We start from the raw sequence: 26,515 nt of genomic DNA on the forward strand, positions 1-26,515 counted from the left end.
CAGAAATCCGATTCAGACGAATCAGGCGGCTACGGAAAGCTCTCTCGAAGACGAAGAAGTCGTATTTCTGGGCGAAATACGATTTGAGGACGTTTGAGGCTTCAAACGAAGGCTTGAAGCTGACTGACCTGTTCAGCGACAGATTGACGAATTCTTAGGAATTCTTCAGGTATTTTCTAACTCCAACGTGCAGTTGTTAAATTCATAGGAGCATGTTAGGATTAATCGTTGTATGATAAATTAATAATAATCCAAGAAACGATCATCGGGCAAACGGAGCATTAATTCAGTTTAATATTCCTTCAATTGGTATCAGAGCCCAGGATTAATTTCTTAGCTCTATTATTAATTTATGTACGATTAATAATGTGCGTTGTTTTTACTGCTGCTGTTCTTCGTGGTCTGTTGATTCGTGGGATACGTCGTTTTGACGTTGTAATCGTTTTTCACCACGAGAAAATCCGTGGTTAGATTAGAATTTCAAATTATATTTGTTTTTTCCGTTGTAATCTGTAAAAATTGAAAATCGTGACGAAAACGACGACGAATCAACATCGAATGGACGGAGGTTGGAGAGCCGAAGGCAGGGCGGGCTGTACGCCGGGCTGCTGCTGTGCGCCGGGCTGTTGCTGTGCGCGCCGGGCTGCACGCTGGGGCTGCTGCTGTGCGCGCCGGGCTGCACGCCGGGGCTGCTGCTGCTGCACGCCGGGGCTGCGCACCGGGAGGCTGCGGCTGCACGCCGGGGGCTGCTACTTCTGCACGCCAGGGCTGCGCGCCGGGAGGCTGCTGCTGCACGCCAGAGCTGCGCGCCGGGAAGATGCTGCTGCACGCCGGGGCTGCGCGCCGGGAGGCTGCTGCTGCACGCCGGGAGGCTGCTGCTGTGCGCCGGGCTGCCGTGTCGGGCTGCTGCTGTGCAGCGCGCTGGGAGCTGTGGCGGCGCCGCCTAGGGGGTCCCAAACCCTAGGTAGGCGCGAGTTTCTACAAACCCTAGGGGGCCCAAACCCTATTTTCAAAGACGGGCCTGTTTTGAAGTGTTTCAGGCCGAGTTTACGTTTTTGAGTTTTATTTCTTTTTCTTTTCTGTTCTTTGTAATAGATTAGAAATATGGGGTTCCACGAATGGGTCACGAAGAACTTTATTGTTTTAATTCTGTTCTTTGCATGTCGTGGTGTTAATCCTTTATGCTCGTTGCATGCTGTTTTTGTCTTTGCTTGTTAATATGTGTTTATTAACTGCGCTTAGACAAGCATGCTAGGTTTATCGTTTTCTTAAGCATGTTTTAGAGCATGTTTTACATGTTGCGTTCTAGATGAGCATGTTTAGGATTATGTGTTGAGCATGATCAAACCTTTTGAAAGAAAAAAGGACTAAGCTGTATTGATAATTTTATAGATGATTAAAAATTATTTAGTTTTCCACATGCGGTCTCTAGACAAAATGATTGACAATGTGAGTAAACGTCCACCCCACGTGGCTTACTTCATGTTTGTTCTTTCATAAGTTTGTCAGATGAGATTTCTATAAAAATATTTAAATCCATTAAAGTAGTGGGAGTTATGCAGTAAACGTCCACCCCACGTGGCTTACTCGTATAATTTTTCACGAGTACTTTAGATGATGGATTTAAATAAGACAACTAAGAAATTAAATTGAATGCGGCATGGTCCGAGTGAGTATGTCAAAATTCGAGAATTTAATTTCAAAGTTAAATTGTGGTTATTTCTAATTAATTTTATTCTTAAAATTATGTAGACCTCCACATGCGGTCTCTAGACAAAATGATTGACAATGTGAGTAAACGTCCACCCCACGTGGCTTACTTCATATTTGTTTCTCATAAGTTTGTCAGATGAGGTTTCTATAAAAATATTTAAACCATTAAAGTAGTGGGAGTTATGCAGTAAACGTCCACCCCACGTGGCTTACTTGTGTAATTTTCACAAGTACTTTGGAGAATGGTATTAAATAAGATAACCAAGAAAATTAAATTGAAAGCGACATGGTCCGAGTGAGTATGTCAATTTCGAGAATTTAATTTTCAAGGTTAAAATGTGGTCATTGCTTAGATATCATATCAAGTACAATGTACAACTCCCCCACGGAGTCCCTTCTTGATGATGATATGGTCTAGTTAAGGTGTCAACTATTAATTTCTTTTGTCAAAAGGTTAAGTTGACATGGAAATTAAATGACTAGGTGAATAGTCTGGTTGAGGGGTTCGTGTGTAAACGTCCACCCCACGTGGCTTGCACATGGGATTCTTTGAGCGGTTGGAGGTTTCATTAATATTGTTTTATCAAAAGGTTACAATATTATTGTTACGAATTATGTGCTTTATGTTCGTTACTTTCAGATATGTCTATGTCTCCTGTTTCTTTATTCTTGCACAAAGTCTTTTAACCGGTCCACATATATAAAATGGAAACGCAATTTTGGATTTTTATCTTATCACAAACTAACACAATTTTTGTGTTGCGTACTACTCCACGTTCTATTGGTCCGAATAATGAGTCAACTGATGAGAAAAATGAATTACATAAAAGGTGACATAAGGCGAATAATGTGGCTATATGCTATATTATGAGTATAATGTCACAAACCTTGTAGCTCCAACATCAGGGCATGGACGATGCTATTAGCATCATGCTGAAACTCAAGAAAGTGTTCGGAGAGTTGGACTGAGCTGCTCATTTAAATTTGATGAGAGTAATCTTGTTATTTTTATGAGTGAGCCCAGCTCAGTGCACGAGCATGTCATGCAATTTTTTGACGGACTTGACTTGCTCAGTGGGAGTATCGACGGTGAGGCAAAAGTCGATATTATCCTGAACTTTCTTCCCAAGTCTTTTAATTAAGAACTTCCGCCTCAATGCTGTTATGAGCAAGAAAGATAATACTTCTTTTGAGTTGTTGAATGCTCTAGTTACGGCTAAGGAAGTTGTGGAAAAGAGATGTGCAAGCACTTGTTATTGCCAAAGGAGAGCCATCTTCTTCGTCGAATGACGGGAAGAAGAAGGGTCCAAGGGGCAAGAGAGACAAGGGAAATAGTGGGAGTAGTGGTGTGATAAGATTGAGTATTGGAGATTTCTTCTTTCAATACTCAAGGCAAAGGGTTAAGGTACTTCACTTGCTATAGTAACTGAGACATGTCAGCTCGTTTTCTACTCAGTTGTGAGTAGTGGATAACGAGAGAAACTGATAAGGATCGTTGCACCTTGCATGGCTTTTAGGCTGACAAGGAAGCTGAGAAGTGATGAGATGATTGTCTTCGTAGGCAACGTGACTAGAGTCGCAGTTGTTGCAATTGGAGACTTGTCTTTAAGTTCTAAAGACATAGTTTAGTTTTTTTAGAGTTCCTTATCATGTTCCAAAATTTTGAATAGATGGATCTTATGTCATTTTTGATAGTGGTGTTCCTATCATAAGAAATGACAAAGTTGTCTATTCTGGTATTTTGAACATCTCTCTTCATACTATAACTTATCTTCAAAATACCTTTATATTGCATTTACATCATCGAACAAAAGAAAGAGAAAAGTTAAGGCTAATCTCTCATGAGGATCTTACACATTTATTGATACCCTAGATTAGGTCACATCTATCTTAACAGGATCCAAAGGCTCGTGTCTAAATAGTACATTGGATTCAATCCAAGTTGTACCATTTGGAACCTGCGAATCCTGTATAGAGGAAAAGATGGAGACCGGGTCATTCATGACAAGGGGATAAAGGGCCAATAATGTGTTAGGAATGATCTTTTCTGATTCATTGTCAGTGTTTGGGATTCCAACCCAGTTTACTACACCGTGTAATCCCTATATAAGATGGTGTGGTGGAGAGAAGAAATAGGTCACTCTTGGAAAAATATGTCCGATGATGAGTTATGCATCTTTGCAATTAGTCCTAAAGAATTAGAAGGTGGTTATTAGCAATGACACACGATTCTTAGAAGTGGACTATGGGAATAATTACTAATCCAAGTCAGATAGTGTGCTTCAAGAAATTGAAGACATTAGACAGGCGATTCCATCACCCAAGCCAAGTGTGCAAGAGTTTTGTACCACAAGACACTGCACGCACTGTTGACACACATGTGCCACTACACATCCATTGTAGTGGGAGGGTTGTGGGACAACCCGATCGATTTATGTTCTTGGGAAGATCTTTGGATTCAGTCCCTGGTAGTGAATATAAGAGAATCGACCCAGATATCTACATGGAATTAGTGGAAGACGAGAATGTAGATTCCTGGCACGCCTCAATGGAGCCATCCATTAAGAATATGGGTGTATACTAGAAAATCTTGCTACCAGGAGGCAGTAAAGCTTTAGGTTGTAAGTGAGTATACAAGATAATGACAGGCCCGAATGAGCAAGGTCGTAGCTTTTGAAGCTAGACTGGTGGCGAAAGGTTGTGCCCAATGTAAGGGTATAGGTTATGATGATATTTTCGCCAGTGCCATGCTCAGAACATTCGGATCATTTTACCCATAGCAGCTCACTTAAACCATCGAGGCCTGGCAAATGGATGTCATATACATTACCTTGGAAAAGGTAAGGACATCCATGCAACAACCTGAAGGTTACGTGAGGGAGGGAGAGAAGCATCTCGTGTCAATCGCTCTCGTGTCATCGGTGATGTGGTTTATCTTGCATTTTATGTAGATAATATCCTCCTAATTGGCGACAATATGGAGCTGTTGTCAAGACATAAAGTAATGGTTATCCGAACAGTTTCAGATGGAAGACTAAGGAGGTACAGTATACATCTTTGTGATCAAGGTTATAAGGGATCACTAGAAAAAGATGTTGGGCTTATCTCGAGTGTCTTACACTGATACTGAGAATACTCGTTTTAGTATGAATACCGCCAAGAAAGGATTACTACCTTTTAGATATGGCGTTCCTTGATCTAAAGACTATGTCTTAAGATCCTATTGAGGTTGAGGAAATGAAGGCTTTTTTTTTCTACATTTCCGCAGTAGATAGCTTCATGTATGGATTACTATGTACGAGATCTTATATTTGCTATGCAGTTAGCATGGTTGTAAGATATCAGTATAGTTCTAGTTAAGACTGAACTATGGTAAATTATATTCTCAAGTCCTTGACTAGAGAATAAGGGTGGTTTACCAGTTAGACAGTTTAGTTCCCTTTTTGGATTATACGGTTTCGGATTTTCGGGCTGACCGGAATAAAGAATAATTACCTCGAGCTATGTGTTTTCCTTGGGAGGTAAAACCTTTTGGTTTGACCACTACCTCCAGGGTCTAAGAGTGATTCCTAGTTTGCGTGAGAGCATCACCTTCGTGGTACCTCAAGTGCAGTTGCAAACTCTAAGGAATCCAAGAACCATAAGGGGTCAAACACATGGAGAGTAAGTACCAAGTTATACGATTATTCGTAAATCGAGGTTATGTGCTCAAAGAATAAATTCTCACATATTGGAGAAACCTACTGATCTTTTCACAAAAGGCTTATCGCAAATGGTCATTGAAAGATGGGAATGCGATTGATGCCAGATTGATGCCACCCACTTAGGAAACATTAAGTATAAGTGGGAGAAGTGTTAAGTGATTGGTAAATAGACGCATTGTATACTAAAAGTTTGCTTTAGTATAAGTGGGAGATTGTTGGATTTGTATACTGAAAGCAAGAACGTTTTATGCTTGTATACAATGTTTCCTAAGTTCACTATCTAATCTCCTATCTGATTGTGTTCATGATTGCATATGTATGTTCTTTATCTCTATATAAGTAGATTATATGGTGTGTTGTAGATCACAGAAGACCATATAATTGGAATAACCTTAACAGATATAATATGATCACAGCCGAAATAACTCTAGGACAAGTTACTGGTTTAGGCTGCAGTATAGATGGAAGTAGTTTGTCTTGGCTACTTGTCTATACTGGTACGTCATTACGTATTGATAGGACCACAGTTTGAGATGTATTCTTCTATCTGACTTAAGTGAAGAATCAAGATATCGGTGACTTATAAATCTTAGATATATATATTAATTCGTATATCACTTTGACTTACTATGGGTGAAAGTTATATACTAACTCGAGTACTCTGTATCTTGGGTGATAGCGGTTAATATATGATATTTGATTATCTGTATTAGTACCCGTATCCGGTATAGGATAATGACATCCCCTTAAGGAGCTCAATAAGGTTTATTACGCTAAACCCTGCAGGTTGATTAAGTTCAGGCGTAATAATAAACTTTGAGTGGTACTGCTTAAGGAATTATTAAGAGATTAATTAATTTAAGCTGTCAGAGCTCTAATTAATTAATGGATGTCGGATATTTTAAATACGGAGATTTAATAAGTCTAAATATAAGCCCCGACTCATCACCGGCAATAAAGGGGTAAGTCAGTATCGGTTCTCTAGTGGAATGAACTGATATTTATAAATTAATTATGGTCTGGGCTGACCATAGATAAATTAATTTATTTGAGGCCCATCTTTATTCCTTGTATCTGGTCCCTGGGCTGGCCCAATGTCTCCTAGCCCAAGTAGGGCAGATTTTCGGCCCTCACCTAGAAACTGGCGCCTCCTCTCAGTTTTCTGTATTTTTAAATACAGTTATCAGCTCTCAGGAAAACACATTGATAAAAATTAGGGTTTTTGAGAGCAGAGAGAGGCACAGGAAAACGTGAGGTGATTTCTGTCTTGGGAATTTCCATAGCTCGTTGTCCATCCAACGTTGGGAATTGAGCGGGATACAGTCGAGAAGATCAGAGCTGGAGTCAGATTTTCGCAGGAAACTAAGTTCTGGCAGTCTCCGTACAACGGCCATAACTTCCTCCACAGAAATCCGATTCAGACGAATCAGGCGGCCACAGAAAGCTCTCTCGAAGACGAAGAAGTCGTATTTCTGGGAGAAATACGATTTGAGGACGTTTGAGGCTTCAAACGAAGGCTTGAAGCTGACTGACCTGTTCAGCGACAGATTGACGAATTCTTAGGAATTCTTCAGGTATTTTCTAACTCCAACGTGCAGTTGTTAAATTCATAGGAGCATGTTAGGATTAATCGTTGTATGATAAATTAATAATAATCCAAGAAACGATCATCGGGCAAACGGAGCATTAATTCAGTTTAATATTCCTTCAGGGCGCCGTTAATGTTTTGGAGAATGGGGCTGGAGCACGCAATGAGTTTTTCTCAGACTCCGGGTGAGCTCGAGTCTGGAGTCTTGGGGCTAGCGCTCTGTTTGTTTCTCTGTGGTGGTTGTTCTTTGCCATCGACGTTGAGTTTTTGTTGTAGACAACTGAATTGTCATTGTGGAGTTGGTTATGAGCATTTCTGCTCGTTTTTCTTTCTTTAGTTAAAGTCCTTGGCTGTTCGTTTTGCTTTCCATTTGTTCGTTGTTGCTTTGGAGAACATAGGGGCCAGGTGTGCTTGGGGGTGATGCGTCTTCGACTTTTGGGCCATTTGGCCCTATTTTTCTCTTTATTTGTGTCGGTACAGGTCTGTCAGGGGGAAAAACAAAGTTGTGGAGGAAGGAAGATCAGTAGAGCAGAAACGGAGGAAATGCGGTCAGAATGGGCATTACCAAGCCCAGATTGCTAAGTCATGTTTACCAGCATGGAGCTTCGGCCAATAAGTACCTCTCCAATTCAACTTGGGGCATGGGAACCTGGAGCAACTACCTGGTATGAGCCACACCGATAAGAGCAATCCGTCTGATCGTTACCAGGAGAAGCAGACAGCCAGAGCCATAAAAGAAAAGGTCAATCTCGGAGATCTCGAAGAAACAACTGAAAGAAAGAAGAAGAAACTGGAAGGATCGAAGGAATGGGAAAGGTTGACTAAGCTTGCAGCTGGACGCCATCTTCAATCAGGGTCAATCAAAGATCGAGCTAAATAAGGAAAGAAGATCCCGGCGAAGATTTGGAACCGGCGCAGCTAGGGTTAGGCCTCTACCATCCGGTAGTATAAAAGACTAACGATGTGCAGCGTGCACAAGCTTCTGGCACCTTGAAACTCTTGTTTTACTTTAGTTATCATTTTAAGTTCGCCGTGTGTGGCATCCGAAACAATTTACATTTCCGTGCTTTTCCCTATTCCGTTGTGTTTTTACTTTTGAACAAGTTCGAAGGCTTGAAGCCTAGGTACTATTTATCTATTTCAGTATTTCTTTTCGTTCTCTCATGTGTTCAATCTATTTTACATTTATGAATTCTGTTATGTGTGAGTAATTCTTTAGGTGAGGTTTTAGGGGTGGAAGTAATTGTTGTTAACATGTAAACATTCGTGAGGCACTTGTTCTTCCGGTTGAATCTCGTGGTTCCGGAAGGATCTGTTCGAAACCATGGACAGTAGGGGCCTAACGGGTGATCTCCGTTCGGTAAAACGCTGTCCATGACAAGCAAAGGCCAGGGTATACCAAGGTACAACAATCGGTATGCCCAAGACCGAGTAGCTGAGCAGCGTCAACAAAAGGCGTTGTAGATCCAGAAGGTGGGGAAAGGGTTGATGGGATACACTGCCCTTCCTCAGTCTTGGGCTTCTCTAGAGGCTATCCATCAGCTGTGACGAGGCATAAAGCCATGGTTATCAAACGAGGAAAGCAATCTCGGCGCCGTAGCATGTCTATGACTGGTCGGCTGACAAAGCCGGAAATAGTTGAGTCCAGGAGGCATGTGTCACTAAAAGCGTGGAGTTGGGGACCTCGGGAGAGAAGGTTGATGAGGGCCATACTTGGTGAGTAACGGGTATGGCTACTATCTACGGAGAAGTGAAGCACTGCCTTGTGACCGGGGATTGTGTGACCTTCGGACCAAGTGACCACAATGAGATCAACCATCCTATATGTGAAGTATAACCCCTTGAAACGCCCCAATATCTTTGGGCCACGCCTTGGGTTTGTATGGATCATAGACGGATCATCAGTGTGCCTATGACCGAATCGAATATTAACAACAGTTATGACCTAACCGAATAACCTCACCCCTTTGTTATTATTGATCTTGTTTATTTCTTGTGCAGAGTATACAGATTGAGAATTGTGACACCTCAGTTTGTCGTAGGAGAACAAAGTGGTTCCTCACTCCCTGTGGGATTCGACCCTACGCTTACCGCTAAGACTAAAGTTCTTGTTGTGAGAAGTAGGAGCGTGTACTGTCTGTACAGGGCATACACAGGTATTTTGTCCACACCGCACGACGGGTGTGTGTCAAAATTGGCGCCGTTGCCGGGGAGTGACGCGCAGCAATTTTGTTCTCTTCTCATTCCATATTCCGCTACTGGTGTATGCGTGGAACTCGTAGAGCTGTAAGAGCATTGGTGTTTGATCCTGATATTGATCGTACAGAAAGACGACTGCGCGCAGGAACATGAATAGCGAGATGCGAAGCTATGGCAGAGGCTGAGCAAGCAGAAGCCGTACCGGAGCAGACCCTCAGACAGTTGGCATACCCAACTAACCTCAACCTGAGGCCGAACGGAATCACCCTACCCGCAAATCCGTTCGCACCTCGTCGGTATGATATGAAGCCCTCATTGCTTCAGATCTTGCCGAAGTTCAATGGATACCCAGGAGATGACCCTCATACCCATCTCCAAGATTTCGAGATGACAATCATGCACCAATCAACTGATGAGCAGTAAGAGTATGTCAAGTTGATACTCTTCCCTTTTACCTTGGTAGACAACGCGAGAAGATGGCTGTATGACCTACCCGAAGGCAGTGTCACTACATGGGCACAACTGCAACAGGCCTTCTTGGAAGAATTCTTCCCAGCAGCACGAGTGGAGCGGATGAGATGGGATATCCGCAGCATCAGGCAAGATGGGCTGGAATCCTTCTACGAATACTGGACGAGATTCAAGAGAATGTTAAGCAATTGTCCTCATCACCAAATCTCTCCAAAAGATCAGGTGGAGAGTTTTGTAAAAGGCATGCAGAAAAATGATCGCAGTTTGGTCCTGGCAGCTTGCAATGGATCGTTGATGAGTAAGACTCCATTGGAGGTCTTCCAATTGTTGGGCACCATGGCAGAAGAATCACGCGATGAAGGACATGAAAGGAATCTGGAAAAACCAAGGAGAGCTGAAGAGAAGGAGGAGATGTCTAAACTGGAGAAAACTATGGAGAAAAGCATGAACGAACTCAAGGAACTTCTGTCGGGCTTGACTATACCGAAGAAGATTCGCCAGTGTGGCCTTTGCGATGCCACAGGACATCAATCTGAAAATTGTCCCAATTTTGGCGAAGATATTGTAGATGTCAATGCCATCGGAGGACATGATGGGAATCCACGGAAGTATGATCCTTATGCAAACACTTACAATCCGGGGTGGAGAGATCACCCTAACTTTCGGTGGAAGCAAGATGGTCAGCCCCAACAGCAAAACAATATGGGCGCACCAGTGCAACGTCATCAGTATAATCAGAACCAAAATCAACAACAATACCAGTTGGGACCACCTCAACACCACAACCAGAATCAGCAACAACCCCCTTACCAGCCACCACATCAGAGAGCACCTTGGGAGGAAGCCATTGAAAGCATGGCTAAGGAGAGCGAGAAATTTTGCAATGAGATTCGAGCCGGCATGAACCAAACTAACCAGCAAATTAGTCATTTGACCAAAGCAGTGGCCAAACTGGAGGAAAACGTTGGTAAACTCCCAGCCATGGGGATCAACCCCAGAGAACATGCCCAAGTGGTGTTGACCGAGTTTCCTAAGGAAGAGGAAAGGGAGGAAGAATTGTTAGCAGAGGCTGAGTTGCTTCGAGGAAGCTGGAATAAGAGTGGGAAAGGACCAACTGATGAACAAGCTGGAGGTAGCAATCCAACCGAGGCACCCTACCCGGGACGCCTGAAACAGAAAGCTAGAGAGAAGGAAGCAAGTGAAATGATGAAGATGTTTCAAAAGGTTGAGTTGAGCATACCTCTACTCGATGCTATTAGGCAAATCCCCAAATATGCCAAATTCTTGAAAGACCTTTGTTCAAGGAAAGTCAAAATGGAGGAAGAGGTCCGCTACGTGATGGGAGAAAGTGTTTCGGCAGTGATCCAACGGAAGCTACCCACTAAGCGAAAAGATCCGGGGATGTTCACTATTCCATGCAACATAGGAGGAACCAATATGGATAAGGCAATGATGGATCTTGGAGCCTCCATTAATGTGATGCCATTGGCTGTATACAAGAGATTGAATATTGGCGAGATGAGGGACACCCGTGTGGTCATACAGTTGGCTGACAGGTCCAACGCTTACCCTGAAGGAGTAGTGGAAGACGTACTGATCAAGGTTGGGGATTTGATTTTCCCAGCAGACTTCTATGTTCTAGATACCAGACCCGAAACTGGAGAGAATGCCATACTATTGGGGAGGCCATTTATGATGACCGCTGGAACTAAGATCGATATGAAAACCGAAATCTTGACATGTGAGTTCGATGGAGTCCAAGTAGAATTCAACATCTATGAGACTATGAAGAGGAAACAAGCAATGGAGACGGTGGACATGGTCGATGTGTTTGAACCCTTGGTGCAAGAACAAGGAATTACTTTCGGTTCCCGGGATACCACAGAGAAGGTGATTCAGTATGGTCTGACTGATCGGGATGCCGAACATATGGAGGACGAGGAAATGAAGGAAGCCATCATGGAGCTTTACTCTCTCCGAGAAAGCACTTTAGAAGCCGAGGTGGAGGTAGACCAGAAGATCAAGGAATTGATACAGGAGGTCTATCTAGCTGGGGGAACAGAGACAAGCAAACCGGAGTTATTGGCTCAGTATGGGCAGAACGAGAAACTGCTACCTTCAATCCAGAAAGCACCCGTTTTGGAGCTCAAACAATTACCTAAGCATTTACAATATGCTTATCTGGGGCCAGAAGAGACGCTACCAGTTATCATCAGTTCTGATCTAACCGTCGTGCAGCAAGAGCGATTGGTCAGAGTATTACGAGAGAATAGGGAAGCCATCGGTTGGACTTTAGCCGATATCAAAGGCATCAGTCCCACGGAGTGCATGCACCACATATACTTAGAAGAGGGAGCCAAACCCGTTCGAGATTCTCAAAGAAAGATGAACTCGGTCATGAAGGAGGTGGTACTAAAGGAAATTCTTAAGCTGTTGGAATTGGGAATCATCTATCCCATATCTGATAGCCAATGGGTGAGCCTAGTCCATGTCGTACCGAAGAAATCGGGGATACAAGTTGTGGAGAACGATCAAGGCGAGCTTGTGCCCACCCGATTGCAGACTGGATGGAGAGTTTGCATCGACTACAGGAAGCTGAATGATGCAACCAGGAAGGACCATTTCCCATTACCCTTTATCGACCAAATGTTGGAGAGATTGGCCGGTAATGCCTATTACTGTTTTTTATTCGGATATTCTGGATATATGCAAATTTTTGTGGCACATGAAGACCAGGAGAAAACCACTTTCACCTGCGTATTTGGAACATTCGCATACCGGAGAATGTCGTTCGGACTATGCAACGCACCGGGAACTTTTCAACGGTGCATGATGAGCATCTTCTCCGATCTATTGGAAAATTGCATTGAAGTCTTCATGGACGACTTCACCGTATATGAGAGCTCTTTCGACACTTGTTTGAAGCATCTAGAGCTCGTCTTGAAAAGATGTGTGGAGAAGAGCCTGGTCCTCAATTATGAAAAATGCCATTTTATGGTAAGGGAATGAATAGTGCTTGGCCATGTGATTTCAGAAAGGGGAATTGAAGTGGACAAGGCGAAAGTTGATTCCATCGCCAAATTGCCTTACCCGACTACCGTAAAGCACATACGGGCTTTCCTTGGCCATGCAGGTTTCTACCGGCGATTTATCAAAGATTTCGCCAAGATTGCCCAGCCTATGACCAGACTTCTTCAACAAGATGTGCCGTTTGAGTTTGATGATGATTGTAAGGAGGCATTCACGATTTTGAGAAACAAGTTGGTGTCGGCCCCCATTATTCAACCACCGGTGTGGGATATACCGTTCGAGATCATGTGCGATGCCAGCAACCACGCCGTTGGAGCAGTACTGGGACAGAAGAAAGGCAAAGAGAGTTGCGTGATCTACTATGCATCCAAAACACTGAATCCAGCACAGTGCAGCTATACCACTACTGAGAAAGAACTCTTGGCGGTGGTGTTTGCCATAGAGAAGTTGCGTTCCTACCTTTTGGGAACGAAGGCGGTGGTCTACACGGATCATGCCGCGTTGAAATATTTGATGGCCAAGAAGGAATCCAAACCTCGACTCATCAGGTGGATCTTGCTACTACAAGAGTTCAATATAGAGATAAGGGACAAGAAAGAAGCTGCGAACCTCGTAGCAGATCATTTGAGCAGGTTGCAACTGAAAGAAGATGACGGTATGCCCATTACCGATACCTTTCCAGACGAGAGACTATATTCCATGAGCATCCTGGAGGAAGAAGAAGAACTGTATGCTCTAACCAAGCAGGAGCCCTGGTATGCGGATATAGCTAACTATCTGATTACCAAAGAGTTACCCTCAGGATTGACAAGATTCGAACAACGGAAGTTACTCGTGCAAGCACGATACTCACTACAAGAAACTGCGCGATCAGCGACGGAAAATTCCGTCGCTGATCCTAAAATTTCTGTCGCTATTTTTGATCAACGACGAACGGCCGACGGAGGCCGTCTGTCGCGGCAAAGCTGGTCGCTAAACCAAATACCGACGGAATTTACGTCCGTCGGTAATTCGCCGACGGAAATAACGACGGCTCCACCGTCGGCGAAAAACGACGTCGAAATCGTCGTCAGTCGTTAGCGACGGAAACAGCGACGGAAAATTCCGTCGCTATTTAGCGACGGACAGAAAATCCGTCGGTATTTGCCTGTCCAACTTTAGCGACAGATTTCGATTCTGTCGCTGATTTTAAAAAAAATAAAAAAAATAAAATTTGCTCTACCCCAGCTTTCGACGCCCTGTTATACACTTTTATTCTACTGGTTCCCATGGATTTTAGTAGAGCGACTCACTTTCCTACTCATTTATTCTACGCTGATGATATTCTCATCTTCTGTAAGGCGTCCCGCAGGAATGCACGCAAGATTAAAGAAGTTCTGGACTTCTATGGTGGAATGTCGGGCCAAATCTGTAATGCTCAGAAGTCTCATGTGTTCTTCTCTAAAGGTGTGTCTCCCGCTATGAAAAGCGGTATTGTCAGTGAGCTCGGTTTTGGAGTTGGCAGCCTCCCTGTTAATTATCTGGGGGTCCCTCTTTTTGTCGGTCGAATGAAGGCCTCTTACTTGCGAGGGATTTATGATAGAATTATTCAAAAGTTTTCTCGTTGGAAAGGACTACATCTGTCTATGGCGGGAAGAATTTGTCTGGTCCGCTCGGTCATTCAGAGCTCGGTCACTCACTCGATGTTGGTGTATAAATGGCCTAATTCCTTGATCTACGCGTTAGACCGACATTGTAGGAATTTTATTTGGACTGGTAATACCGAGCAAAAGTCTTTCTGCCCGGTGAGCTGGTCACGGGTCTGTGCGCCTAGGGAGGAGGGTGGCTTGGGTGTCAGATCGTTTTCTAGCATGAATAGAAGCTTTCTGATGAAAACTGCTTGGCGGCTTATTGAAGGGAAAGATTACGCTTTGGCTATCCTTCGTACCAGATACCTTGATAATTTTTGTCATGCTAAATGGGCTTTGGCTTCTTCCCCTTTTTGGACGAGTGTTCGCAGTCAGGTCGATCAGATGGTGGGGAATTCTTTTTCTTTTATAAGTACGGGAGCCAGTACGTTGTTCTGGAGAGATGATTGGCTCGGCTACAAGCTGGTGGATAAACTTGGAGTCCCCGATTTCATGCACATCTTCCTGAATCAAGCGGTGGAGGATTACTTTTATGATGGGATTTGGCATTTCACGGAGGATTTCATCGTTCAATTTCCGGATGTGGTGGTGGATATGCTACTCATTCCTATTGGTGACGACGAAGATGTTCGCGTTTGGAAGCCCTCGGATACCGGGGCTGTTACCTCGGCGATTGCTTATGCGCATATCAGTCCCTCCTTCCCCAAAGTTGCCTGGGGGAAATGGCTGTGGGAACGATTTATTCCGGATCGCAGATCGCTGACCTGTTGGCGGATAATTCATAACAAGATGCCTACGCTTGATTGCCTTCGTAGGAGGGGGATTCAGGGCCCCAACCGTTGTATTATGTGTAGCAAAGAGGAGGAGACTTTGACGCACCTTTTCTGGGATTGTACTGCTATTCGCTCGGCATGGGAGGAGTTGTTGGTTTGGTTTGATAAACGTGATCTGGAAAGGAGCACGGACATTCACTCGTTCCTCGTGGCCTCGTGGCATGTGGATTTTAGCCCTCTGGTGTCGGCTTTTTGGAAAGCGGCTATAATAAATATGCTTTGGAAAGTTTGGGACTGTAGAAATCAAGTCACTTTTGATGGAAAGACGTTTCATCCTAAAATGCTCTTGAGCTTCCTGAAAGTCGCGTTTAAAGACATGGACTCCCAATTTTCGAACCTTGGTTATTCGAACAACTCTTGGAGTGATTACTCTATTCTTCGGCGCATTGGGGTGGCGACTCGGGCAAGGCCTCCCCCGATGATGATGGAGGTCCATTGGTGGCCTCCGGTGGGAAGTTGGATAAAAGTAAACACGGACGGATCGGCTACGGGCGCACCTGGTCTCATCGCAGCTGGTGGGGTGTTTAGAGATAATTGGGGATGGGTGCGAGGTTGTTTCCATTTTAAAGGAGGTCAGGGCTTTGCTTTTGAGGCTGAACTTCTGGCGGTTATGCATGCGATTCGCATTGCTCATCAGAGGGGTTGGAAGCATCTTTGGCTGGAAGCGGACTCCACGTATGTGGTCAGCCTCCTTCAAAGTCGTTCGACGAAGGTCCCCTGGCGCTTCAGGGCTGATTGGAATTATGTTTTAAAGATTATATCTCAAATCAGCTTTCAGGTCTCTCACATTTTTCGGGAAGGAAACAAGCCGGCGGATTTGATGGCAAATCCGGATCGCAACGAAGGGTGGTGGCCTTATGCCTTGGAGGAGATTAAAAAGGTGGCTGCCCTTGACATGTCAACTCATAGCTCCGTGCGTGTGAAATTCTGATGGGTGCGTTCGAACTTGCTGCGTTGGTTTCTGGGGTTGGGCTGGGCGCTGGCTCTTGGTTACAGCGCTCTGTGGCTTGGTGGTGGTGTTTTTCGGCTGCCGAGGTGCTGTTTTTCGCGGGGGTTCAGATCGTTGCTGGGCTGGCACGGTTTGAAGAGGGCGGGCTTCATGCTGGATGGCTTCCTTTTTGGCCTCGAAGGTTTGCTTTGGACATGCTCGGGCGTTCTTTTGCAGGGAAGAGAGCTGGAGCAGTGGTGGGAAGGGCAGCTTAGCGGTGGACAAAGCTCCCTCGAGTTTGGACTGGTGCGTGGCTTTTTTCGGGTTTTTAGTCGAGCAGTTGGCGTGCTGCTTTCGCTGGTATGTCTTCGAGCAGTTGGTGTTCGGCGGTTCTGGGCTTTGGTCGAGCAGTTGGTGTGCTGTTGTTTTTCGTTTGTGCCTGTGCCTTCGGCGTCGGCGTTATCCCGTGCCTTTTTGGTTTCTGTTTTTGTTTTTGTGTTTGTTTTGGGGCTCTTGGCGACGGCGTCTCACCGGCCTTGCTGCCTTTCTTTCGGTTGTTCGGGGGAGAGCCGGGTTTGTTTGGGGACGATGGTTCGGCCGGAGTTCCTGAAACTTTCCCTTCCGCTCTCTCCTCTTGCGGTTTTTTATTGTAGACGGGTACTCTTTTTCCTTTCTGCGGTTTTTCCCTTTGGGTTTTCCGTGGAAAGGTTTTAACGAGGCTCGGCCCTTAGTCTGCTCTCTTGTGCTTTCAAGGGTTCTTTTAGGTTTTTTCTTTTTCGTTTTCTTAATAAAATCGCAATTTAATAATAATACACCAATCACCAAAAACAAAAAATCAATAAAATATTAAAATTCTAAATCATACATATAATCATACATAACAAAATATTCAAGTGTTAAGAAAACATAATAGAAATAGTCAAGTACTCAAAATACAGAAATACAACATAATAATCAAGATGATGGTCCGGTGGGTGGAGTGGGTCCCGTAGATCCAGATGGAAGCCTAGCCAATATCTGGTCGAGCATACGCTGCTGAGCGTCCTCGAACATACGCTGCTGGTCCTCGAACATACGCTGCTGAGCCTCAAATCGAGCATCGGTCTGCTGTTCTTTCTGCCTCATCTCCTCCTTCTGACGTGCTATCTCTGCTAAGGCATCCTGCAACTGCTGCTCCATGTCCACAAGTCGCTGTGGATCGACAGTATGACCATGGAACTGAGATGTACCACTCGACTGCTCACTGCTCCTATAACTGGCTGCAAGTCCACCGACTCCAAACATTCTCTTTTTCCTGTCGAGTCCACCAACAGCCTCCACATACACCTTGTTCATATCGATCTCTGGTGGATCAGAATCATCATCCACAGGCTGACTCTGAGAAGCAACTAATTCCTGCATCTTTTCCTACAATAATATATATATCACGATTTATATTTAAGAATTAGAGCAATAAAAATAATACTTAAATACGTTTAGAATACTTTACTACGTACTCCAATCTGTCTCGACTTCTCGTCTGTATAAGTACCATCCTTGTTCTTATGAAGGATCTCATAAGCATCGTAGAAACAGTCAGTCGGCTCCACACCTTTCCTTTTAGCCTTTTAAAAAATGTAACAAATATAAATATTATTAATATGACTATCAATGAAAAAAAATAATATGAATAAAATTTCAACGTACCACGTCTTCAGCATACTGAAGAATAGACCTCGAACCTCCTTTGTGCTTCACTTGACCGGTTCCAGGACCTAAAGGCTCAGACATCCTACACTTTTTTGCTATCTCTGATTTGGCTTTGAATTCATCAGAGTCCCAATACTTAAGCCAATTAGGCCAGACTTCCTCGTGAATAAAAGAAGGCCTCTTGTCGTTCTTTTTTTTCTTGATGTCGAAAACAAAATCCTTATACCTCCGCGCAGCAACCTCTAACCAAAGCTTATAGACATCTGCCTCTATCGCCGGATCCCATGTGAAATGTTTCTATTCAAACAACAAACAAAATAAATTTATAAACATTAACTAATATGTATATGTATTTTATTAAACAACTAGAATTAAATTATATTCATACCTTAAATTCCTGAAAGTACGATGTCTTGATAGCAGGTGGAGTGAGTTTCCAATTGAAACCTTCTGGATTTTTGAACTTGCTTGAAAATCGAGATTCAAAGCTCCATCAGGTAGAAAACGTCGATACATCCACTCACGATTTTCACTCATTTCTACAATTTTAGTTCATTTAAGTGTGTTAGAAATTTTATATGTACTGACTTTTAGAGTTTTAATAATCTCTAAGTCTATAGAACATCAAAAGAAACTATGATAATTATATAACACATGTTCAACACAAATTCTATAAATCAAACACAAAAACACATACGCGGCTCCAAGCCATCACCACAGCAACAAAATGGGATGGAACACAGCCATCCCCCAACCTAATCTCCATTTACTACCTAGATACATGCTCATCTAAAATATATATAAAAAAGAATAAAAACACTTAGATACATGCTCATCTAAAATTTTAAAATCTAACCATGGCTACCATTTGAGCCATACTAACAAAACAAAAGATAATGTAATGAAAACTTACTTGTTTTGTTACTAGCTTTTCTTTTTGTTCACCTTAGCTTCTTTTTTTCTTCCTCAAGAAGCAATGGTAGAGTGAAATACTACAAATGAGAATTAATCCAAAACAAAAAAAAGAATTTAATAATTATTCAAGAGCCAAAGTATATAAAATTATAATTTAATAAAATAAACAATCAAGTTTATTTTTCTTAAAAATAATATCATTCAATCAAGTCTATTTTTCTTCATCTCATTAAAGAAAATTTACAGTAAAAAGACATTTTTAATCCAATAAAAAAGACATTTTCGAAGGGAAATTTTACAATACTATAAAACTATTCAATGTTCTTGAAACTATTTGTGAGCATATTATAATTATGTGAGTGAACATATAAAAATTTAATGCAATAAAAATATTATATGTTAAGCATTATATAATTTAATTCAATAAAAAATACAATTTTACAGAATATTAATACAAAATTTAAACTAAAATATAATAGGATTTCAAATAATTAATGAAAATTAAAAAAAAATTACAAACCTAGACTTGAAGGAATCGGAGGCAGCGGACGGTTGCTGGTGGAGGAGGACGTCGGCAGGTGGCTGGCGGCGGAGGAATCGGCGCAGGTGGCTGCGGAGGGCGGCAGGTGGCTGGCGGATTGGGCAGTGGAGGAATCCGGCGCCGGTGAGCCCTGTGGATCCTGGCAGCAGAGGAAAGGACGCCGGCGATGTTGCTGTGGAGGCTGGCGACGCGGCGCGGGCAGCGGAGGACAAGGCGCCGGCGAGGGCGCTGTGGCAGCGGCGACGGGAAAACCTTGGCTGAACCGGAACGCAAGGGAGAACTCAGAGGCGGCGGAGGGGGAGAACGTCGGTGGCGGATGGGGAGAACGGTTGGGGCGAGGTGATGGGCCGAACGGGGTTCGTCGCCGGCGATTGGATTCAGAGGGAGGAATTTTGAAGAAGAAGGGTGATTTCGCGAAAATGGAGGCGCGGAAACTAAAATGGGGGGCTGCCCAATTAAATCCGGATTTTAGGGCTTGCCGATGGATTTTGCGACGGATTTTTCCGTCGCTGTTACCGACGGAACAAAAATCCGTCGCTATCATTTAATTTAATTCCGAAAAAATTTAAAACAAATTATTACCGACGGATTTCAGTCCGTCGCTATTACCGACGGGCATAAATCCGTCGCTATTTATTAATTTAAAAATTCATATAATTTAAAACGAAATAATAACGACGGAATATGGTCCGTCGGTACATGTTCCATCGGTATTCCGTCGTTGATTCCGTCGGTAATGTCGAGAAAAAATGTCCGTCGGTAAATCCGTCGTTATTTCAGTCGTAATGTCTAATACTGTATTTCCGTCGTCGATTCCGTCGTCGATCCGTCGGTAATCTGTGACGGATATCATTCCGTCGGTAAATCCGTCGGTGTCCGATAACTTTTCTTGTAGTGACTATTACTGGGAGGATCCATATCTCTGGAAGACTGGAGCAGATCAAGTCATACGGAGATGCATACCTGAGGATGAGCATGCCCAAATTTTGGACATGTGTCATGGAACAGCAAATAGCGGACATTTTAGAGGAAAGCGCACGGCCCACAGAATCTTGGAGAGTGGATTCTACTGGCCCACCATATTTGCGGATGCAAGGAAATGGGTACAGAGCTGCCCGAAGTGCCAGATGACTGGAGGTATTACCGCAAAGGATGAAATGCCACAAGTTTCGATCATGCCGGTCGAAATTTTCGACGTATGGGGGATTGACTTTATGGGACCCTTCCCAAAGTCAAAGAACTACGAATACATTTTGGTGGCAGTGGATTACGTATCAAAGTGGGTTGAAGCCAAGGCAACCGCAAGCAATGATGCTCATACCGTGGCAGGTTTCCTGAAGGAGCAAGTGTTCGGGAGATATGGTATACCCAAAATTCTAATCAGTGACCAAGGGTCTCATTTCTGTAATGCCATTATCAGAGCGCTAACCAAGAAGATGGGGGTGACACACAAGGTCACCACTGCATATCACCCCCAAGCAAATGGTCAGGCCGAGATTTCCAACAGGGAGATAAAGAGCATCCTGGAAAAGGTAGTGCACCCCAACCGTAAGGACTGGAGTGACCATTTGGGGGACGCGTTGTGGGCATATAGAGCTGCTTTCAAGACACCGATTGGAATGTCCCCGTTCCGTTTACTTTATGGGAAAAGATGTCATTTGCCTGTGGAGATCGAACATAAGGCGTACTGGGAAATTAAGCAAATTAATCTCAGTACGACCCTAGCTGGAGAAACAAGAAAGTTGCAGCTGAGTGAGTTGGAAGAACTTCGGTTGGAGGCTTACGACAATACGGTGCTCTATAAGGAGCGAACCAAAAGGGTCCATGATGCCAAGATCAGGAAGAAGGAATTAGTGGTGGGACAAAAAGTCCTACTCTTCAATTCACGCTTCAAGATGATGGCTGGGAAGCTTCGCTCAAAATGGTCAGGACCATTCGTGATCAAAGAGATTTTTTCAAACGGAAGCATTGAAGTATATGATCACAATGGAGTTGATACGTTCGTGGTGAATGGGCACCGCCTTCAGCCCTATCACGAGCTTGCTGAAGTAGAAAAGGAGAAGGAGGAATGCCACCTTCTCGACCCTGAGTACGAGTGAAGAGTGAAGGAAGGTCGAGCTCAAGACAGGAAACAAGAGCGCTTGCTGGGAGGCAACCCAGTGTGGTTACTTCGGTATGGTCTATACCGAATTTTCTTTTATTTTAAGTTGTTATGTTTTGTTTGGATGCACTAACTTGCAGGAGAGATGGGTCGGAGAAAGCACAGAGGCGGAGGCCCAGTGGTGATTTCAAACCCACTTTGCGTTGCAAAGTGTGTAGGTGGAGGATTTGGAGTTTTGCAAGCAGAAGAGGGCTAACCGGGGAAGGATGACGTTAGAAAGGCGGAGGCAGCAGTCTGACATGATGTGACGGAAACGTTTGGGTTTCCGAAGGAAAATTTGAATTTCAAATTTTGGGAAGATTATTCTTTCCTTAATTCAAAATCTGCCATAACTGTCACCCCCACTTCCCTTAAACACTACCCCCACTTCTCCCAAAAACCCTAAATTTCCATAACTGCTACACACGATCTTCACCACTTTCCACCGCCTTCAATTTCAGTAACTGCTCGTACCACTTTAAAAACCACCCAGTTCCATAATTTCCTACGCAAAACCCTAACCTCTCAAGCACCTTCTCAATCCTAAACACCCGCAATGGCGAAAACCAAAGGCGAGACTGGTTCCGGGAGCACTCGAGTTCCGGCAAAGAAGAAGGTTGCCAAGCCCCAACCTCCAACTAAACGGACCACCGGACGAACCGTATCCGAGGAAACATCTACCAGAGCTACAGAAGATCCGGTCGCGGTCAGTCAAGCGGAGGAGATAGGGCCAGAAGATGTTCCTGTGGAAGAGGAGCGTGAGGCAGAAAAAGAGGCGGCGGAGGAAATGGTCGAGAAATCAGAAAAAGCCATCGAGGAAGAACAAGTCGCACCTACCCCACCAGTGAAAAAGCCTAGGAAAGCTCTTAAGAAGGAAACTCCCGCTCGAACTGCCAAAGAGCGGGAACCCACTCCGATTCCCCCTGAACCACAGGCACCATCTCTCGAAGAAGGAAAGACGGCAACGGCATCCGAAGAGGGAGAAGAAGAAGGAGAGGAGGCCACGCAAGAGATTGAGATGGAGACCTCCACCCCTCAGAGCAAGGTGGCGAGAGTCGGAGCAAAAAGGAAGTTGGACGTCACCAAGCCCCCTCTGCCCACGAAGACCAGACCGGCGGCGGCCGGAAGTAAGACGAAGGGTAAGGAGGTTCAGAGCAGAACTAGGAGAGCAACCCCTGCTGAGAAAGGAAAGAGCAAGCAAGTTGAGGAAGATCCGGAGAGAACTGAGACCGTGGATAGCTCTAAGTCTGAGGAGGTTTTGGCGCCAAAGAAACCCACCTCCAGTACAGCCACTACTGCAAAGCCGAAACTTGCAAAGCAAAAAGGGCTGATACGCACCACTACTTCAGGAGTAGTCATACCGAGAGACAGCCAGCGGTCTGCAGTCCTACAAAACAGAGAAATTACCCCTTGGTACTTTCTAGTTACTGAAGCTTTGGAGGATTTGGGAATCAAGGAGAAAGTAGAGGGATATTTTGAGGGGATTGGTTGGAAGAAGGTACTGGAGTGGAACCCTAAAGCATACCAAAAGTTAACGGAGGAGTTCATGGGAACTGTCGAGTTCAAGCCCAAAGGAAACTACACAATTGAGACCCCAGGAACCTTGCGGTTCCAGATGCAAGGTAGGATATTTCCGCTCTCGATCAACGAGCTTAACATCCACCTGGGGGTGATTGAAACCACAGAAGTCTACGATGAGGAGTACAAGCAAGCAGAAACCATAGCCGCACCAGAGTGGAGAAGTCGGATTGACCATTACTGGTCGCTGCTGTCTACCGGAAGCAAGTATGTCAAAAACATCAGCAAGTCAAATGAGATCCGGGACCCCGCCCTGCAGATCTGCCACAGGTGGCTGGCCTACAACATCTACGGCCGGCTGGAAGGTTCCAATGTGGTCACCCAACAGGAAGTCTTCCTGTTGTGGTGCATGATGGAGAGGAAAAAGGTGAATTTCGGGCTCACCGTGGCACTTCAATTTCAGTATGGGGTGACCCATACCAACAAGTTCCTCTCGCTCTGCTCACTGGTGACCATCTTGGCAGAAAAGCTCATTAAGTTCGACGCAAAGAGCTCAGATGATGCAGCCCTGGCCGAAAGTCGCTTTCTGGACTTAGGCAGGTTCGTGCGCTGGAGGGTGGTCGAGGCAGACGAAGGTGGGAGATACAGTCTGGTATATCCTGAGGGAGCAGCAGCAGCAGCTAGACCAGAACGAGGAGGCCACTGGAGCAAGAGGCACCCCGCCTTCTCAGCAGCGAGAGTGTAATGTTGTTGGCAGAAATGAAGGAAGTAAAAGACGAGCTGCTGATGCTGAGCGCGGAGATCACAACCCTGAGGGAGGCTATGGATGCTGGCTTCAAAGCAATCATGGATCGGCTGAATGCGGAGGCAAGATCCTCCGACCAAAACGACTAAGTCTTTTTCCCCTGAACTCGTAGATTAGGTTTTATTTTATCTTTTTACTTTTCTTGTTTTAGTGTCTGTTTAATCTGTGTTAGTCGAGTCTACTTGCATTGTTTGATGGTGAAGGATTGTGCATGCTGATTTCAGTCTTGGTATGAATTGGTGGATTGAGTATGAAATCCATGATGGTAGCTGTGAGGATACTGAGAGTACCCCACCGGTGAGATCAGGGCCAAATTGAAAAAATGCATGTTTGTGGTGAGAATTTGATGTGACTAGAAAATCTTGACTTTGTTTGAGGACTCATTTTTGCTAGTTCATGACTTGTGTGATTTGGGCACGATTCTTTGATTTAGGGCCCCAGATTTTTCTTTGATATGTAATGCGAAAAATAATCCCTTGTATGCCAACTTGAGCCGAATTCATTCTTTCTTGAGCTTTGTTAATGCTATATCTAGGAGAAATAATTTATGAAGTGAATGAAATGGTGAACAGGGAATTATAAGAAAGAAAGAAATCTGGGCACAAAAAAAATTGGTGAATAAAAATGATTGCCCACAAATAGAATCAAAGAAAAATGAACCCCATTGAAAGCGGGAAATTAAGGGTTGGTTGTAGCTGTACTGAACGCGTATACTGAGTAAGGGTGATACTGAAATTAGTCACTGAACCATATATACCTCACCTTAGCTCCGTATACCCCATTACAACCCAACAAAGACCCTTTGATGAGTCATACTAGTGTGCTTAACTTGTAGTCTTCAATCAAACTCTTAGAGGAACTAGCACAGCAAATCATGAGTGTAAACACTTAACCCGGTGCTTGAGCGAAAAGAGAGACTACCATCACACTTTATGCATGATCATTACTCTGGTTTGTGGTCTGTTTGAACTGAATGATGCATGTTGGTATGATCTGATCCTGAAATCTGTGCAAGTTTCGTGTCTTTTAGTTTTATTCCTTTTCTTTCAACCTTTTCGTCCGTGTCTTCTGTGAATCCACCTACATACTTGAGGACAAGTATGCTTTAAGTGTGTAGGTGTGATGCGTCTTCGACTTTTGGGCCATTTGGCCCTATTTTTCTCTTTATTTGTGTCGGTACAGGTCTGTCAGGGGGAAAAACAAAGTTGTGGAGGAAGGAAGATCAGTAGAGCAGAAACGGAGGAAATGCGGTCAGAATGGGCATTACCAAGCCCAGATTGCTAAGTCATGTTTACCAGCATGGAACTTCGGCCAACAAGTACCTCTCCAATTCAACTTGGGGCATGGGAACCTGGAGCAACCACCTGGTATGAGCCACACCGATAAGAGCAGTCCGTCTGATCGTTACCAGGAGAAGCAGACAGCCAGAGCTATAAAAGGAAAGGTCAATCTCGGAGATCTCGAAGAAACAAGTGGAAGAAAGAAGAAGAAACTGGAAGGATCGAAGGAATGGGAAAGGTTGACTAAGCTTGCAGCTGGACGCCATCTTCAATCAGGATCAATCAAAGATCGAGCTAAATAAGGAAAGAAGATCCCGGCGAAGATTTGGAACCGGCGCAGCTAGGGTTAGGCCTCTACCATCCGGCAGTATAAAAGACTAACGATGTGCAGCGTGCACAAGCTTCTGGCACCTTGAAACTCTTGTTTTACTTTAGTTATCATTTTAAGTTCGCCGTGTGTGGCATCCGAAACAATTTACATTTCCGTGCTTTTCCCTATTCCGTTGTGTTTTTACTTTTGAACAATTTTGAAGGCTTGAAGCCTAGGTACTATTTATCTATTTCAGTATTTCTTTTCGTTCTCTCATGTGTTCAATCTATTTTACATTTATGAATTCCGTTATGTGTGAGTAATTCTTTAGGTGAGGTTTTAGGGGTGGAAGTAATTGTTGTTAACATGTAAACATTCGTGAGGCACTTGTTCTTCCGGTTGAATCTCGTGGTTCCGGAAGGATCTGTTCGAAACCATGGATAGTAGGGGCCTAACGGGTGATCTCCGTTCGGTAAAACGCTGTCCATGACAAGCAAAGGCCAGGGTATACCAAGGTACAACAATCGGTATGCCCAAGACCGAGTAGCTGAGCAGCGTCAACAAAAGGCGTTGTAGATCCAGAAGGTGGGGAAAGGGTTGATGGGATACACTGCCCTTCCTCAGTCTTGGGCTTCTCTAGAGGCTATCCATCAACTGTGACGAGGCATAAAGCCATGGTTATCAAACGAGGAAAGCAATCTCGGCGCCGTAGCATGTCTATGACTGGTCGGCTGACAAAGCCGGAAATAGTTGAGTCCAGGAGGCATGTGTCACTAAAAGCGTGGAGTTGGGGACCTCGGGAGAGAAGGTTGATGAGGGCCATACTTGGTGAGTAACGGGTATGGCTACTATCTACGGAGAAGTGAAGCACTGCCTTGTGACCGGGGATTGTGTGACCTTCGGACCAAGTGACCACAATGAGATCAACCATCCTATATGTGAAGTATAACCCCTTGAAACGCCCCAATGTCTTTGGGCCACGCCTTGGGTTTGTATGGATCATAGACGGATCATCAGTGTGCCTATGACCGAATCGAATGTTAACAACAGTTATGACCTAACTGAATAACCTCACCCCTTTGTTATTATTGATCTTGTTTATTTCTTGTGCAGAGTATACAGATTGAGAATTGTGACACCTCAGTTTGTCGTAGGAGAACAAAGTGGTTCCTCACTCCCTGTGGGATTCGACCCTACGCTTACCGCTAAGACTAAAGTTCTTG

The 26,515-nt window shown here is 44.2% G+C and overlaps 1 protein-coding gene across 1 annotated transcript; it reads right to left on the reverse strand.

Annotated features, from left to right (window-relative positions):
* Positions 1–16,929: 16,929 nt before the first annotated feature.
* LOC130990595 (uncharacterized) lies at positions 16,930–18,549 on the reverse strand. Its single transcript, XM_057914818.1, has 5 exons — positions 18,467–18,549; positions 18,172–18,271; positions 17,781–18,080; positions 17,591–17,698; positions 16,930–17,501 (listed from the first exon to the last, which is right to left on the reverse strand). Exons 1-5 carry the CDS (start codon positions 18,547–18,549, stop codon positions 17,049–17,051), a joined length of 1,044 nt encoding a protein of 347 aa, XP_057770801.1. The 3' UTR covers positions 16,930–17,048.
* Between the last annotated feature and the right edge of the window lie 7,966 nt (positions 18,550–26,515).

Source organism: Salvia miltiorrhiza, chromosome 6 (genome assembly GCF_028751815.1).
Source record: "Salvia miltiorrhiza cultivar Shanhuang (shh) chromosome 6, IMPLAD_Smil_shh, whole genome shotgun sequence".
Lineage (NCBI taxonomy): Eukaryota > Viridiplantae > Streptophyta > Magnoliopsida > Lamiales > Lamiaceae > Salvia > Salvia miltiorrhiza.

What these genes read in the sequence shown, in the direction of transcription:
- LOC130990595 (XM_057914818.1), bottom strand. Translation starts at nt 18,549, where the DNA reads ATGGAGATTAGGTTGGGGGATGGCTGTGTTCCATCCCATTTTGTTGCT. An exon ending in AGCCGCGTATGTGTTTTTGT is followed by an intron (nt 18,272 to 18,466) that starts GTTTGATTTATA and finishes TACCTGATGGAG; the next exon opens with CTTTGAATCTCGATTTTCAA. An exon ending in TTCAGTATGCTGAAGACGTG is followed by an intron (nt 17,699 to 17,780) that starts GTACGTTGAAAT and finishes ATTTTTTAAAAG; the next exon opens with GCTAAAAGGAAAGGTGTGGA.